Source organism: Erpetoichthys calabaricus, chromosome 18, assembly GCF_900747795.2.
Source record: "Erpetoichthys calabaricus chromosome 18, fErpCal1.3, whole genome shotgun sequence".
Taxonomy (NCBI): domain Eukaryota; kingdom Metazoa; phylum Chordata; class Cladistia; order Polypteriformes; family Polypteridae; genus Erpetoichthys; species Erpetoichthys calabaricus.
Window position 1 is genome coordinate 29,686,433 of NC_041411.2, and position 14,894 is coordinate 29,701,326.

Below are 14,894 nucleotides of genomic sequence, written 5' to 3' on the forward strand. Positions count from 1 at the left end.
GCTCAGATTTAATCGTTTTTTTATGTTTGGGGGTTAGTAAATGTTTAACAAGTTTTATGTAAGTGGATTGCAGTTTCATTTTAGTTTAAAACTTGTTAATGAGGTCTCACCATGAAGACTCTCTATTTTAGGTGTAAAGTTCTTGTAAATGTGTAAACCAAAAAATCAACTTTGCAGCAATCTGAACTGCATTATTATGCTATTTTTACTGTGTACAGAGATAGTGAGTGAGTGAGTGTGTGTGTGTGTGTGATAAAATCAAGTGTAACAGTTTGCATCATGGGTATAGTAAAATCATTGTCCTATAGACAATATCACTAGAATCAATAAATCAAACTTTATGTGATCATGTCCAGGAAAAGTATGATTTCTACATACAAATAACAAAATGAAATATTTGAACATGGCTAATTCAGAATTCAGACATTTCATTTTCTTAACTTCATATAATTTTATCACAAATAAAGCAAAAACAGAAGGGTGGATATTGGCTCAGAGAATGATAGACCAGTTTTAAAATACAATACCTACTGTACATGTCTTAAAACTCCTCAAAAATGGTGTTACATTAGTATGATTAAAAAGGTGTTTCTGCATTCTTAGGCAATTAAAAGACCAAAACAAGAAAATGGTAAACTTGAAACACAGTCAGCAAGTTGAGAAAAAGAAAAACACGCAGCTGCTAGAAGAGGTTCGCAAGCGAGAAGACATCATGATTGACAACTCTCAGCATATACAGGTAAGAAGGGGCATAATCTTTTTCTTTCTTTCTTTCTTTCTTTCTTTCTTTCTTTCTTTCTTTCTTTCTTTCTTTCTTTCTTTCTGTCTCGCTCACTCTCTTTCCTTCTTTCTCTCTCTCTTTCTCTTTCTTTCCCTCTTTCATAAATGGCACTCTATTTGTTAGATTTCAAGGCTTTCTCCTCACTCTTCTGAGAAATAATAGTTCTGCATTTCCCTGCTGTAAGTTGTTTTTGAGAGTACATCTGGGTTGTTCCTAACAGAGAATTGCAGTCTGGTGTGCGTATTATCCTCCGCATTTCTGAACATAAGGAAGAAGCATCTGCATCTATAGGGACAGTGTGCCCTTTGCAGGCCGTATTTAAAGTGGGTATCTTCTTTGATTAAAACCAAATGCTGCATATTGTGACCTGTAATTCTGCAGTTCTCTTAATCACTCGAGGAATCCTAAGAATTTAGGTTTAATTTTTTTTTGCACACTTTTCTTTTGTGCTTTGTCCACCCTCTGGCCAAACTTTATTGCAAAAATATGTTTTAACTAAAGGGGTATGTGCTGTGCAGCTCGCTTATTGAATTAAAACATATATTAAAATGAAATATAGAAGTAAAATCTACAAAACAAAGAGCCTGCCTTTGACCATTTATAATGTCTGAGTGGCTGCATGCCTCCCTTGATGGTCAAAATCATCATCCTGTAAATTCCAGCCCTGCAGTATAATTGCATTATTCAGCACCTCGTCATCCTGGGGAAACCGATCAAATCGAGCCTTTTCGTTTCAAAGCCTTTTCATGTCTCATGCCAGGAAAGCAGCCTGTGAGCTTGGAATGCAAGGTTGGTGGAAAGGGATATGCAAGATGACTGAAAAGCCGGGAGATCCGTGCTCTGCAATATCTGTTTGTAATCTGAGTTCGAGTGATTGGCAGCACAGGGAAACAAAAATAGCTAAGATTTCCAAGTAGGAAAATGGAGAAAATTTCATTATTGCTTAAATCACCCTGCCCTCACGTTCATGTTTCCTAGAAGTAAACTTCTATGAAAACAATTGCTTTAGCAAACAAATAAAAATGTTTGCCAACTTCCAACACTGTATCACTGATTCTCCTCCTTATTTGAATGCCTATCTTATTCCTGTTTAATGACTGAAAGAAACATCTTAAACTTTTATTTCTTCCCCACGGACTGGGTATATACATTAAGTTTCTTAGGTCCTCTTATTTGAATTTGTAGATGAATTATATTCATGCTTGTTTATCCTCTGTTTTGTTACTGTGAACGCCAGAAAGTTAGTGCAAACTAAAAAGACAAAAGAAGGTAGAAAGGTCTTTTTGCTCCACAGTGTGGTACGTGTAGGCAGCTGGGCTACTTTCTTAACTTTACCAGTGCTTAAAAAAGCGTTTTGCACCCTCTCGTCATCCTCTAATAAAGCTGCATTCAACTGCCCATTCCTCTTTGGTAGTCTACCTTTGATCCAGTTAGTCCTCTGGTGCTATGCTTACTGGTGAATTGTGAAAAGCAAAATTTTATTTGCTGTCTTTCTAGGGTGTAACTGTAATGACTAAAATATGCTGGACCTAACATTTATGAGGCTAATGACTTAAAAAGGACTTGATTTTTGTGGTGGTTAGTGGCTACGTTTCACACAGGTGCTTTTCCCCTAAATTTACAAAAAAATAGATTAACAGTAATAGAAAAGCCTTTTGTTTTGTATTATCTCCTCTTCTTTTTGTACCCAAGGTTTCCTGCAAGACCACAAATGTATCCCACACTACCCTTTCTTAATTATTGTGCTCTTTCATGGTTTTATTCTTGGTGGGCTTAGTTCAATAAGCACACGTAGCCTTTTCAGGTTCTTTTCAATTGTCAAACTCTACACATTGTCTCCCCAAACACCAAACAGTTCTGTCTCGGCGTCCAAGTGATATGGTTCCTTAGTCTTTATAGGACAGCATAACAGTTTGTGCCGGGCTCTGACAAATACAGTGGAGATGTGGAACAGCTTTGTTGCATAATATTGATATCTGCCTTTCGGTTTGTTTCTCCTGATGTTTTGAAATTTTGTCAAAATGCTCCAAAATATTCCAGAATGTTCTTAATATTACCAGTGACAACATCTTGCTTCTTTAACATTTTCAGTTTACTAATATTAATGATGTCACCAGCTGTAAGCAAGTATGCTTTCTTGTGCTCAAGTTTTTTGCCTAGACAAATTTATTTAATTGTGAAATTTGCAGCATTGTTTTTTGAGAGCTGCTTATTGTATAATAAAACAAATAAAGCAGTACTGAAAAATTGCTGTTTATGATGTTGCATAGATGGCATATTGGACCACATGCAGAAATGTAAGCTGAATCTTGCCCAGCTACAAAATTATTTATTTACAGTACTGTTTAGGCAAGTGTGAAAAAATGTTGTAAACAAAGAATGCTTTCAGAAATATAAATGATTGTTTATTGTTATCAATTTACAAAATGCAAAGTGAGCGAACAAAAGAAAAATCTAAATCAAATCAATATTTGGTGTTCCTACCTTTTGCCTTCAAACCAGCATCAATTCTTATATGTACACTTGCACAAAGTCAGGGATTTTGTAGGATTCTAGTCAGGCGTATGATCAACCAATTCTACCAAACAGGTGCTAATGATCATCAATGTCACCCGTAGGTTGAAACACAGTCATTAACTGAAACAAACAGCTGTGTAGGAGGCTTAAAACTGGGTGAGGAACAGCCAAACTCTGCTACCAAGGTGAGGTTGTGGAAGACAGTTTCATGTCATGGCAAGATTGAGCACAGCAACAAGACACAAGATAGTTCTACTGCATCAGCAAGGTCTCTCCCAGACAAAGATTTCAAAGCAGACTGGGGTTTCAAGATGTGCTGTTCAAGCTCTTTTGAAGAAGCACAAAGAAACGGGCAACACTGAGGATCGTAGACGCAGTGGTCGGCCAAGGAAACTTAGTGCAGCAGATGAAAGACACATCAAGCTTATTACCCTTCGAAATCGGAAGATGTCCAGCAGTGCCATCAGCTTAGAACTGTCAGAAACCAGTAGGACCCAGGTACACCCATCTACTATCCGGAGAAGTCTGGCCAGAAGTGGTCTTCATGGAAGAGTTGCAGCCAAAAAGCCATACCTCCGATGTGGAAACAAGACGAAGCGACTCAAGTATGCACGAAAACATAGGAACTGGGGTGCAGAAAAATGGCAGCAGGTTCTCTGGACTGATGAGTCAACATTTGAAATATTTGGCTGTAGCAGAAGGCAGTTTGTTCGTCAAAGGGCTGGAGAGCGGTACAATAATTTGTGTCTGCAGGCAACAGTGAAGCATGGTGGAGGTTCCTTGAAAGTTTGGGGCTGCATTTCTGCAAATGGAGTTGGAGATTTGGTCAGGATTAATGGTGTTCTCAATGCTGAGAAATACAGGCAGATACTTATCCATCATGCAATGCCATCAGGGAGGCGTATGATTGACCCCAAATTTATTCTGCAGCAGGACAACGGCCCCAAACATACAGCCAAAGTCATTAAGAACTATCTTCAGCGTAAACAAGAACAAGAAGTCCTGGAAGTGATGGTATGGCCCCCACAGAGCCCTGATCTCAACATCACCAAGTGTGTCTGGGATTACATTAAGAGACAGAAGGATGTGAGGAAGCCTACATCCACAGAAAATCTGTGGTTAGTTCTCCAAGATGTTTGGAACAACCGACCAGCAGAGTTCCTTCAAAAACTGTGTGCAAGTGTACCTAGAAGAATTGATGCTGTTTTGAAGGCAAAGGGTGGTCACACCAAATATTGATTTGATTTCGATTTCTCTTTTGTTCATTCACTGCATTTTGTTGATTGATGAAAATAAATGATTAACACTTCCATTATTGAAAGCATTCTTTGTTTACAGCATTTTTTCACACCTGCCTAAAACTTTTGCACAGTACTGTACGTATTTGTGGTATTTCAACAAATTAATGGTACCATTAAAATGTTTAGATTGGTTGGTAAATTATAGTATCTAAATAAAATTCAGATAAATACACCAATCAGCCACAACATCACCACCACCTGCCTAATATTGTGTACAGTAGGTCCTCATGCAACCAAAACAGCCCTGACCTGTTGAGGCTTGGACTTCACAAGACCTCTCCAGGTGCCCTGTGGTATCTGGCAACATAGACGTTAGTAGCAGATCTTTTAAGTTGTGAAAGTTGCAAGGTGAGGCCTCAATGGATCAGTTTTTTCAGCACATCACCCAAATGCTCAATTGGATTGAGATCCGGGGATTTTGGAGGCCAAGTCAACACCTTGAACTCGTTGTCACATTCCTCAAACCATTCCTAAACAATTTTTGCAGTGTGGCAGGGTGCATTGTCCTACTGAAAGAGGCCATTGCCATCATGGAAACCGTTGCCAATGAAGGGGTATTCGTGGTCTACAACAATCTTTAGGTAGGTGGTGCATGTCAAAGTAATATCCACATGAATGCCAGGACCTGATGTTTCCCAGCAGAACATTGCCTCGAGCATCATACTCCTCCACCAGCTTGCCTTCTTCCCATAGTTCATTCTGCTGCCATCTGTTCTTCTCGTAAATGATGCATATGAACCTGGCCGTCCACATGATCTGAAAAAAAATGTGATTCATCAGATCAGGCCACCTTCTTTCATTGCTCCATGGTCCGGTTCTGATGCTCACGTGCCCACTGTAGTGGTGGTGGATATCGGTCTGAATGGGCACTCTGGCTGTTCTGCAATTACACAGCAAGCTGTGATGCGCTATATGCTCTGACACCTTTCTTGCATGGCCAGCATTAAGTTTTTCAGCAAATTGTGCTACAGTAGCTATTCTGTGAGACCAGACCAGATGGACTAACCTTCATTCCCCACATGCATCAGTGAGCTTTGGTCACTTATGACTCTATCACCCATTCACCTTTGTCCTTCCTTGGACCACTTTTGATAGGTATTAACCACTGCATACCAGGAACACACTACAAGACCTGCCATTTTGGAGGTGCTCTGATCCAGACCTCTAGCTATCACTGTTTGGCCATTTTCAGATTCACTCAGATACTTATGCTTGCCCATTTTTCCTGCTTTCAACACAACACCTTCAAGAACTGACTGTTCACTTGCTGCCCAATACAGTATATCCCACCACTCGACACGTGCCATCGTAATGAGACAGTAAATGTTATTCACTGGTTTTAATTTTGTGACTTATAAGTGTAGTTATTATTTAGGTATTTAAAGTTAAAGGATATTTTAATAGCACCGATTTAGGCTTGTGATTTGCGCCTTTGTTCAGGGTGACCAAGGACATGTTACCGTCTCCTGGCTTTACATTTTATTATTTGAAGGTTAGCATGAATAATAGTCTTTAAATGATTTTCCATGTTTCATCAATTCTTTTCTTTTAGCACATCGATCTATGCCATTTCGCTTAATGTTATAATTTTTTGATTATTTAATTGAGATTTGCATTTTGATCTTCTACCTTTAATATCTAACAGCACCACACTTACAAGTTTTACTCATTGGCACCTGTGCTGAATTTCACACTTCATTTTCATAAATTGGATCAATTCAGGTTTTCATGCCTTTAAAAGTGCTTTCTGGATGGTAGACAGGTTTCATATCCAAGTCAAATTTTTTGTTGCTTTTGGCTTTGTCTTCCTGAGGCAGTCTGTTAAGTTAATGATCTATCATAAAACAAAATGTTTAAAGACATTATACTACGCCAGGTTCCTGTTATATGACCACAAAATCATCTTTTGCATTTTAAGTGTGTGTGGGATGAAAAAGTTCCTCTTAACTTCTTGATTTATCCTTAGAACATCCAAGGCCTGTCTGTACTCTAGGAGGGGGCAACATCTGCATCTATTTGTACAGTTACTGTGTGTGACGCTCAGAGACTTTTTTTCTGTAGCAGGATTTGGTTACATAAAGAAAAGGACTGTAGGGCATATGGCTTTTTGACAGTTACCTCTAAGAGTCATATGCTGTGCCTGCCATTTTCTGGTCACAGTTCTTCCTACCTTCACTTTAACTGTATTGCTGATTTATTGTGGTTTGCCAATTTAAATGTTGAATTAAATACAGCTATATTTTCCTTATTCATTTTAATAATTTATTATGATAATTATGCTTCTATTAAACCCACAACATCTAATTTCTACCAAATGCAAATAAATTTAACCTAAGCATAATCATTCTTTTTTGGGTAATGTTCAAATTCAACACTATGATGTGTTTGGCCCCGTGGTTGTTTTTCACGATTTTTTCTCTTACTTGTCCTGAGCAGAATATATTATTCTATGTTGTGGCAGATGGCCGGGGGTCCTGCCCAGCTGGGATGCCTGGAGGGTCCGGGAGAGGAGCAATACCTTCCCCAGGCCACCAGAGGGCAGCTGCCCTGGTCTGCGTGGGGGCCACTGGAGCAGAGCTTGGAAGCTCAACCCAGTTGGGGCCTGTGGTCACCGCCAAATACTTGTGGAGCCCTGGAAGGCAGCGCTTCCGCCACACCAGGAATTGCCTCCAGACCAGGGACGGTGTATGCCCGGAGTGTTTCCGGGTGCAAGGGCAGCACTTCCGCCACATTGGGGAGTGCTGCTGGAAGTTCGTCATCGAGCAACTGGAGCACATCCATGGAAGATATAAAAGAGGCCACCTCACTCCATTCCTAGAGCCGGAGTCGTGTGGAAGAGAGGAGCTTGCCTGGGAGGAGCTGGAGGCGGTAGTGAGAGAAGAAGGGAGTCGAAAGAACTATTTCATGGTGATTGTGCGTCTGTCTGTAGCCGGGCTGATCTTCTACATGGCATCTCAAATGGAACTCTCCCCTGATACAAGGTGGGGACCCATCATAAAAATTATTTTGTGGATGGCCCGGCACTACAAAGCGACACACATGCGCTGCACCTGCTCGGCACGATCGCCGAACATCCGGGTGTCTCACCACTCTCCCGGATGGGAAAGAAGGTGTCCAGGCGCAGCCAGAAGACAGTGGACTCTCCCAAACAGCCCGTCATCGAAAGGGTCGGCATACCGGAAGGAGCAGCTGGAGGAAAGCAGCAGCCTCCAGGAGAAGGGATCCAGGAGGTAGGTACCGACTGCAGGGAACATTTGCCCTGGGGGAGATTTAGGAGTATTTTAGATATCTACCTTCCAGGGGGAAACCTTACGGAAGTGTGCTGTTGGCCAACGGATACCGACGCCGTAGAAGGTGGCAGGGCAAGGTTCGAGGAGGACAGGAGGCCGTTGTCTTTGAAAGAGCAGAAACTGGCAGACGAGCTCCTGGGCTCGTATCCCAAGGAGAAGAAGTCCTTGGCGGAGAGCATGGTGGAGGACCGGAAGTCCCGCCTACAAGCAGGCAAGGGGTCGGATGGCGTGTGTTAGGTACCCGCCGAAGATTGGTCTTCTCCAGCTGCTGGAAGACCCAACTGAGCTTGTGCAGAGGCTCCGTGGCTCACAGCTGGCAGATAAGGGCCGAGTACAGGTAAGCCCACTGCCGGATGGTGATATACTGTATGTTGGTCCGGGAAAAGAGCAATACCTTCCCCGGGCCACCAGAGGGCAGCCGCCCTGTTCTGTGTGGGGGCCATGGGAGCAGAGCTTGGAAGCTCAACCCGGTTGGGGCCCCTGGTTACCACCAGGGGGAGCCCAGATACTTGTGGAGCCCTGGAAGGCAGCACTTCCGCCACACCAGGAAGTGCTGCTGGACCAGGGATGGTGTACGCCCGGAGTGTTTCCGGGTGCATGGGCAGCACTTCCGCCACACTGGGGAGTGCTGCTGGAAGTTCATCATCGAGCACCTGGAGCACATCCGGGGAAGATATAAAAGAGGCCACCTCACTCCATTCCTGGATCCGGAGTCGTGTGGAAGGGAGGAGCTTGCCTGGGAGGAGTTGGAGGCAGTAGTAAGAGAAGAAAGGAGTCAAAAGGCCTATTTCATGGTGATTGAGGGTCTGTTTGTAGCCGGGCTGATCTTCTACAATGTAATTAAAACAGAAGTGCTGGCTTATCCCAGATAATAATTATGTATGCATAACAAAGAAAATTTTAAGGGGAAAAAAAAATACGGTATGTATGTTAGGTGTATATTTGAATTGTGTCATTTTTAGAATAAAGCGGACAAAGCAGTAGTTTCTTAATTTGTAAAGTATTTTTGCATGAATAAGTTTTGCTGACTTGTTAAATTCCATCCATCCATTTTCTATCCATCCATCCATTTTCCAACCCGCTGAATCCGAACACAGGGTCACGGGGGTCTGCTGGAGCCAACCCCAGCCAACACAGGGCACAAGGCAGGAACCAACCCACCGCAGGACACACACAAACACACCCACACACCAAGCACACACTCGGGCCAATTTAGAATCGCCAATCCACCTAACCTGCATGTCTTTGGACTGTGGGAGGAAACCGGAGCGCCCTTGTTAAATTTATAAAAGAGTTTATACTAGACTAACAGAGCTACAGAATGAAAGAGGAACTCCCTTTTTAGTGCTCAGATAAAAATTTTTGATTGAGTAATCCTTTTTAAGCATTTTTAACTTTTCAATTTACCAGTCTCTCCAATACAAAGGAGACCACCTCTATTTTAGATAACACTTGCCCAAAGAATTGAACTTAATTTATGTACATTACAAAAATTGACCAGTATATGAAACATTTAAATATGCATTTCTTTACATTTCTAGAATGTTTGTTTTCCTTTGTGTATTTAATTTAAGTGGATGCATCTGCATATTATACTACATGTATTTGACCTTAGGTAATGTCACCTTTGACTCATTTTTTTGTAAGTGAACCCTTATTTAACATTTGTTGCTATTCTAGACTTAATTCCTTTGTACCAAACCTGAAAAAGGTATGACTAATACATGATAGCTTTTAGTCGCTATGTAAAGTTTGGGGCTGAGAAGAGCAGCTGCATTCTTTTAAGTGATATTGAAACATCTAATATATAATGACTGAGTGTGCATTCAGAAGGCAGGTGAGTGTATAATACTTCAACAGATCTTGTAATTAGCCAAGGATTTGCTTATAAAATGTTTAGTAATAGTACCCTACCTTTTCAGACAGGCAAAATCCTGACAGGCACTTTATGCTTCAGGGCTTTCAATTACAAACTTAAACATATATTGTGTTTTCTTTGTAATTTTCTATCACATCTAAGGGAACAGATGAAAGGCCAACACCAGAAGCACACTGGAACTGTTTATTAACAGCTGCTTGTCTGCTGCACGTTCAATGAGAATGGCTAGCTTATTTTTATGTGTCACACTCTTAGCTCCATTTCCTTATCGATGAGCCATTTCATTAATAAAGAAAATAGGATCAAGACCGTGTCTATCGAGCAATTGTCCAGTTCCATTGTCAGTATGCAGTATAACTATTTTTTTAAATATTTGCTCAACATACTTTTTATAGTGGGTATTATGTTAATAGCACAGTACAACAATTAATGTGAATTTCCCCCTGGGATTAATAAAGTATCTATCTATCTATCTATCTATCTATCTATCTATCTATCTATCTATCTATCTATCTATCTATCTATCTATCTATCTATCTAAAGTGAAATTAATTTCAGTTTGACTTCCCAACCTAACTTACAATGCAATAATTACAAATATAGAATCAATTTAAGAAGTTCAACCTACAGTCAATCCAAGCTTAATATTGAAATCTATATTATATACAGAAGTTACTTACAGTGTATATATGTATGATATATAGACCTTTTCAGGGTGGCTTTACATCAAAATTCCATATATTCAAGTTCAGCTGCATTCTTTGACAATTAATTCCATGAGATAATATTAAAAATGTAATTTGGAGTGAAGAAATGTAAAATGGGTCCATCATATGAGATGAGTCATCTGCTCCAAGATAGGCCAAGTGCCATTATGAACATTTGGTAGAGGAAAAAAATTTAAACAATATTAAATGCCAGTCAGTGGAGTTAAAAAACACATAACAGAGCAATTTGAAGAGCCTCCGTAGCAGCTCAAACAAAAATATGCTAACCTAGTGTGACTTCAACCTTGAATTAAATGGTGAGACCAATGAGACTAAAGGTTTTGCTTTCTAAACTAGCTGTATCAAGTCAAGTCAAGTTGGGGAGCATGCACTGGTACAGTGCGTTGCTGCACCCACTACATGACAAAACAACACTGGATCCCAGTTGGCAATCATCCAGGCAGACACGCAGTCCTGTTCCACCCTCCGGAAAGGACCCTCTATCTGCCACAGCCAGGTGTTACGTGGGTGACCCCTTGGCCTGGTCCAGCCACTCGGGTCCCCAACAATGAGGATTTTATGAGCTCAATCACCCTCGGGGAAACGCGCCACATGGCCGTAGTGCCATAACTGACACTCCCTCACAATGCAGGTAATGTGCCTCATTTGGAAGTCCATGAGCAACTTCTCATTTAACTCAAAGTCAAACCAACAGTACCCAAGGATTTTCCAGAGAGACAAAGTACCAAAGGAGACCAGTCTTTGTCTTAGGTCACTGGATAGCGTCCATGTCTCGCAACCATATAGCAAGACAGGAAGCACCAGGACTCTAAAGACTTGGACCTTCGTCCTTTTGCATAGATATCAGGAGCGCCACACACCCCTTTCCAGCGACCTCATGACCCCCCGTGCTCTCCCAATCTGTCTACTGACTTCACAGGAAGAGTCACCAGAGACATGAATGTCACTGCCAAGGTAAGTAAACTTAACTAGCTTTATGAATACTCAGAATTAAAGCAGACCTACAGTACATACTGAGATCAAAATGATCACAGCCTGAGAAGATCTTTGACAGAAAAATTCCATTCATTCATACGTTCATGTTAGAAACTTCCTTTTTCAATTCACTGTCACAGGAAAGGGTTGCCTATCATAGAGAATGAAACTATAATTATAATCAGACCTACACTCAATCATGCAAAGCCAAGTTAGAATTCATTCAGTTAAATTCAATTTATACTTGAACAGAAAATTCCTATTGATAAGCTATAAGAGGAAAATCATACAGTAGTAATGCTGTGTACTGAGAATGATGCCAAAGGATTACATAAAATAAGGCATAAAAATAAAGCAACCAAGGGAAGGGATGAGGAAAACACAAAGGAAAGACAAGGTACAAATTAAACCCAATTTAGAATTAAATTACTGATGTTTTGGGGAAATCCTTGTGATAAAAACTGACAACGTTTGAAAAATGTTTTTAATAAAGTCTGGAATAATTTGGCCATTTTCCACCTTGTGCAAAAAATCATTGTAAACCTCTTAGGACAATCTTGAAGCAGCTTGGTTAATTTCTGTTTAGTTTAGTATCATTCTCATCCATAATGCTTCCAGAGGCACTGCAATTATCCCCATACAGCTATAATCTAGGTAGCATCTGTATTTTCCTGTTATAGTGAATGATTCAAATAATACCATTTACCCTATGTGTGGTGTTCAGCAAAACAAAAAAACCAAAATATACAATTATTTATTCAAACCAAAATGCAATGTCTTTGACTCATTTTCTTTATATACTCATTATCAAATATATACTGTAAAATCTCCCAATGTGTTTACATTACATTGGTGATGTTTGGGAGCAGTGCTGGTATGGAAACTTTTTGTAAAACAACAGTAACACCACTTCTGAAGCACTGTTTCCAAATACCCCAAATCAAGTCCCATCAGACCAATCATTTACACCACCATCACCTCCTCTACTGCCTACTCCATTCCCATCCAACCACCAACAATACCTTTCCCTTTCACACATAATACCTAATCCCATTAGACCAGTCATTCTAATTTCTTCAAAACAGAATTGTGGATGGACACAAGATGAAATGCTGCAATGCTTGAGGTCCCGTGAAGCAAAAAAAAAAAACGCATGTTGCCTACAGTGTTATACTGAAATAATGTGCTTTGTCCTTTCATTTTGTTCAGTTGAAAACAATAAATGTCAATAGCTCTGGAAACCTTGTCTTATTTGCATTTGTTTAAGATTAATATGGTATGTCTATGACATGATACGATTTCTACACAAAAATTACATTTTGTACAAAAAAACTGAGAAGCATTTTAATTGATAAAATGTGGTCTAGCAGAAGTAAATATTAAACGTATATTAAATGATAATAAATATATTGGTAAATGAGAAAAAGTCAACATTTCTTAAGTAGCTGAACATGAAATGTTAAGGGGTGTAAATTTCTGCAAGTCTTGGCTACCAATTTTTACATATTAGTATATGCAGTGCTGGAACCAAATCTGCAGAATCCATATGGTTTAGAAACTTTAGTTTATAGCAGATTGTGGTAGTTTAAGAAGCTAAGCATAGCATGCATAGTAGTTATGATCGGCAAAATGTTTCTTTGAGAATATGCCAGCTAATGCTTTGCAAGGCCAGCGCTGTAGCATCCATGCACAGAACTGTCATGCATCCTTACTGTAAGATTGTTGCTGTTGTGATTGTCCCTGGGAACACAAAAAAAAGCCATATTGGCTTGACAGTGCTGTGCAATCTATTCCCCTGTCTCAAACTGCACTCGTTTCAACAAAGGGGAACCCCGCTCTTTCACTCGAGCTTGTTTCATCCCCCCTGGATTTCCATCCTGTATGCGCTTAAAAAACAAGTAAGATAACTTGCAGTATTTTTATTTGAGAATGCATTACCTGACCATTACATTACTTGTCTATTACAAATAACTGCCACCGGATAAATAACATTGATCCCTGTGTGCTGGCACAGCAGCACCGTATGGCTAATTATGCATTCAAATATGCCCAGTTATAAACAAGCCCTTATAGGAGCCCTCGCCACAACAGAAATCACAGGATCCGCTATGAAATAATAAAAACAACAAATCTATTACTATTTTCAAGGCGTTCTTTTTATTCTTCTTGATGAAAGTATCTGCACAGGTAAATCAGAAAGCAAAATGGATGTTCAAACTGTGCCTGGAACCGGAATCAAACAATAGAACTAAACAGTCCCAGTGGAACTGAACAGAACTCTGTGAGCTCAATGATCTATATTTAATTTACTAATTGCTAGTTTGTGGCTATTTTATTGTATTATTTTGAGTGTGGCATTCCTTCGATCACTGTCTTTTGTTTGAGGCATTGGTTAGCACTGCTGCCCCCACAGCTCATATTATATATTTGGCCACCATAATTGGTCCAGCCCCATTTCCAGACTTTTCTCTAGCCCTCAGGGATACTTGAAAGACCATTTCATTCTTCTGATTCACTCAAAAAACGAGTTCAAGTCCTCTTTCCCAATTGACTTCAATGAATTTTGTGGAATTTGGCAAAGTTTGTGAACATTTCTGTGAACTCTGTGAGGTTTGCTCATCACTATATATAGAGCTGGATGTAAATTTTACAAAAACCTTTGACGGCTTTATGTCTGTAAATACTTAACTGCATGTCGGTAAAACTCAGTTTCCTTTTATACAATGCCTAACACCATTTTGACTCACCCATGATATGCCACTCCTCACATACTTAATTCCTGTACAGTACAGCCATTTACCATTCATAAACAGGGATGGCATTAGGCTTTCTTGAATTACTGTCACACTGTATTTTCTCCTGCTTGCACCATTGAGTTTTTCAACTCTATACCTGTTATGAAAATCAATAAAAGCCACTAACATGCAGTTACTGAGGGCCATCAAAACTCTAGTTAGTTTTCTATGGCTTGCACATATATGTGACAATGGTTCATATCCGTCGATATTATTAACAGTTAAACTAGGCAGTAAGTGCCAGATCACACAGGCTAGTTCATTGACTGACCTGTATATAGTGAATTTGTTGTCTTAATGCCAGTTAAAAAAATACTTAATTGTACAAATCTATGAAATTGTTAATCCAGATGATCAAAAGTTGGTCATTGTCCATCTCTTTCAAAAACAACGGTCTATATTTTAAGACAGTTTTGATGCAACTTGCTAAATTCTTGTTTCGCCCAGCGTATGTCTCACCATTAATATTGTAACTTGCAATGCAGTCATTAATTATTTGCATTTAAACAAATTGACATCTTCTTCTAGATCATAACATGACTAAAATACTAATATCCACATTTTTTCCTGCTGCAGTGAGTGATTGGAACAATGAAAATAAAAGAAAGAATGTAAAACGTTTGAATCA

At 39.8% G+C, this 14,894-nt stretch overlaps 1 protein-coding gene across 1 annotated transcript in view; it reads left to right on the forward strand.

The window, feature by feature from the left end:
• Nucleotides 1-14,894, forward strand: part of LOC114668668 (ERC protein 2) — a 724,143-nt gene that overhangs the window by 334,337 nt on the left and 374,912 nt on the right. The window contains 1 exon segment of the mRNA XM_028824542.2: nucleotides 604-739. Within this exon segment, the coding sequence (XP_028680375.1) occupies nucleotides 604-739 (136 nt within the window).